The sequence below is a fragment of the Penaeus vannamei genome, chromosome 29, assembly GCF_042767895.1.
Source record: "Penaeus vannamei isolate JL-2024 chromosome 29, ASM4276789v1, whole genome shotgun sequence".
Taxonomy (NCBI): Eukaryota; Metazoa; Arthropoda; class Malacostraca; order Decapoda; family Penaeidae; genus Penaeus; species Penaeus vannamei.
In genome coordinates, this window is record NC_091577.1 from 19,100,607 (window position 1) to 19,103,106 (window position 2,500).

The following is a 2,500-nucleotide window of genomic DNA, read 5'->3' on the forward strand; positions in this document are numbered from 1 at the left end:
TATGTTCATTTCTGCGTTTTTTTTTTTCCTGGATTTTATTCATTCTATCGCAGCTCTTCACTCCAGGATCCATTTTATTTTTCTCTTTCTCTTTCCCCCACCTTATTTGTTTATTTAAGCTATTTTTCTGTCAACATTTTTTTTCTCTCTCTCTCTCTCTTTTAACTCGTATTCGCTCTCTAGCTATTTTCTGATTATCATCATTGTTTTTTTCTCTCTCTCTTTTAACTCGTATTCGCTCTCTAGCTATTTTTCTGATTGTCACCATAGTTTTTTTCTCTCTTTCTCACTTTTGACTCGTGTTCGCTCTCTCTTTCCCAGCTCTTCACCGACGCTTCCTCGAGAAGTATTGGCGCTCTCAACCGCATCAACTTCAACACGCGGTTTGTCCTCAAAACGCTAATGACCATCTGTCCAGGCACTGTGTTGTTGGTGTTCATGGTTTCACTCTGGATCATTGCGTCATGGACTCTCCGCCAGTGTGAGAGGTAGGTCACACTTGCACATTGACCACCACGCCACACTACAGTACACTTACACGCTTTCACACAAGGGGCGCTGCAGTACAGTACACTTCTAACACTAGGATGAATTGGTGAATTGTCTGAGATTTGCTGTCATGATGTCAGAAATTTGTTTTAATGGTTTAAAAGATGTGTTGCTGCTTTAACTGAATTCTTTACGTGATTATGATTAGTTATAACGAAAGGATTTTAAATGTATAATCTCAAAATTACAACACCCGAGCGCCCCTGTCCATATTAATAAAAAAACTAATGTAACTAAGAGTCTTCTTAGATATACATAGCCTACATGCACACACACACACACACACACACACACACACACACACACACACACACACACACACACACACACACACACACACACACACACACACACACACACACACACACACACACACCCTCATACACCCTCACACACACACACAAATTTTCATCCACTGTCATAACATGAAACGGACTTTATAAGGCATTACCGTCACAAAGACTTTTTTTTTTATCATTCAGAGATATTATTTGCAACTCCCATTTTTTCACAGTCAACAAAGGAATTCAATATGACGTTCCATTAGGACTCAGTCCTATCCTAAAGATTACACGAGATGACATATACAGTATTTCAACATCAAAGTATACGCGTGATATGCCGTCCACTTCAATTTACTCGTAATTCGGAAATCGCTCCTTGGTTCTTTTAAAGCTATTAGATCATGATTCACCCGTTTCTCGTTCCATTTTGTGGTTATGGAAATAACTGGGATAATCTTCTATCAACGTAAAAAAGAATAGATTTCATTTGAGCACTTCTTAATGCCTACAATATATCACTGATCTAATTGAACTGAGTTTATAGTAGTCATTTGTTTTACATAACAAGAAAGCAATCATTCAGCCTATTAAATTGTTAATAGATTAGGCTTAATAGCACCAGCTAGTACAAAAGAAATTATGGATTATTAATCTCTCAAGTTAATAGATAATATTAGCCTTTTTATGAGTCCCTCACACCTATACTGACTATAAACAATGGTTTATACACCGGCATACAAAAAACAATATATAAACAAGCACCTTGCACACGCAAACACAAATAAATAAATAAATAAACACACGCAAAGAAACAACAAGCAAATAAACACACACACACACACACACGCACACGTTCACACACACACACACACACACACACACACACACACACACACACACACACACACACACACACACACACACACACACACACACACACACACACACACACACACACACCATGCCGCTACATGACCAAACATCCCACTCACCTCTCGTGCATGACCTTATTTTATAGTTGCAGGCATTTTCATATAAGTTTAAGGATCAGTCAGATTCAACCATCAGATTTATTAATCCTGAGTTGGTGGGAACACAATAAACAGTTAAACCTTTCAGCCTTCTAGTCAGTTGGGAGTCAGAGGTAAGTGTCAGCATTCTCAGTCTAATAGAAATGATATACTGAACGATAATTTTTGGTAATTTTTGGCTCATTTTTAGTCAACTGAAGTAAAGGAATATTGATATTATGCTCCCATCATGATGGATATATTTGCTAATGATAGATTTTAAAAAGATAATAATTATATTCAAAATTTGCTAACTTTTTCAACAATTTTGATCAGTCCAAGTTAAAGTTTTGAGAAATTAGATTTGATAATTTTTTCACAAATTTTAATCATTTATTTAATGTAATTATCATATAGCCAGAGTGTGATTAGACAAATTATGTAAGATGTGTAACGTGTGTAGATTTCTTATACATGTGCACGTTTGTTTGTGTGTGGAGGGGGGGGAGAGGGGTGTGAGTGCGCGCGTACGGGTGCGTGAGCGTATGCGTGTACAAGTGTGAGCGTGAGTGTGTACATGTGCGCAAGTGCGTGAGTGCGTGTGTATGTGTGTGTGTGTGTGTGTGTGTGTGTGTGTGTGTGTGTGTGTGTGTGTGT

At 37.8% G+C, this 2,500-nt stretch overlaps 1 protein-coding gene across 3 annotated transcripts in view; it reads left to right on the forward strand.

The window, feature by feature from the left end:
• The window catches only part of SK (small conductance calcium-activated potassium channel), a 910,124-nt gene that overhangs the window by 884,678 nt on the left and 22,946 nt on the right, over positions 1–2,500 (forward strand). For all 3 annotated transcript variants that reach the window (XM_070142366.1, XM_070142368.1, XM_070142367.1), the window contains one exon: positions 322–488. In XM_070142366.1, the coding sequence (XP_069998467.1) occupies positions 322–488 (167 nt within the window). The remainder of the gene's footprint in view (positions 1–321; positions 489–2,500) is intronic.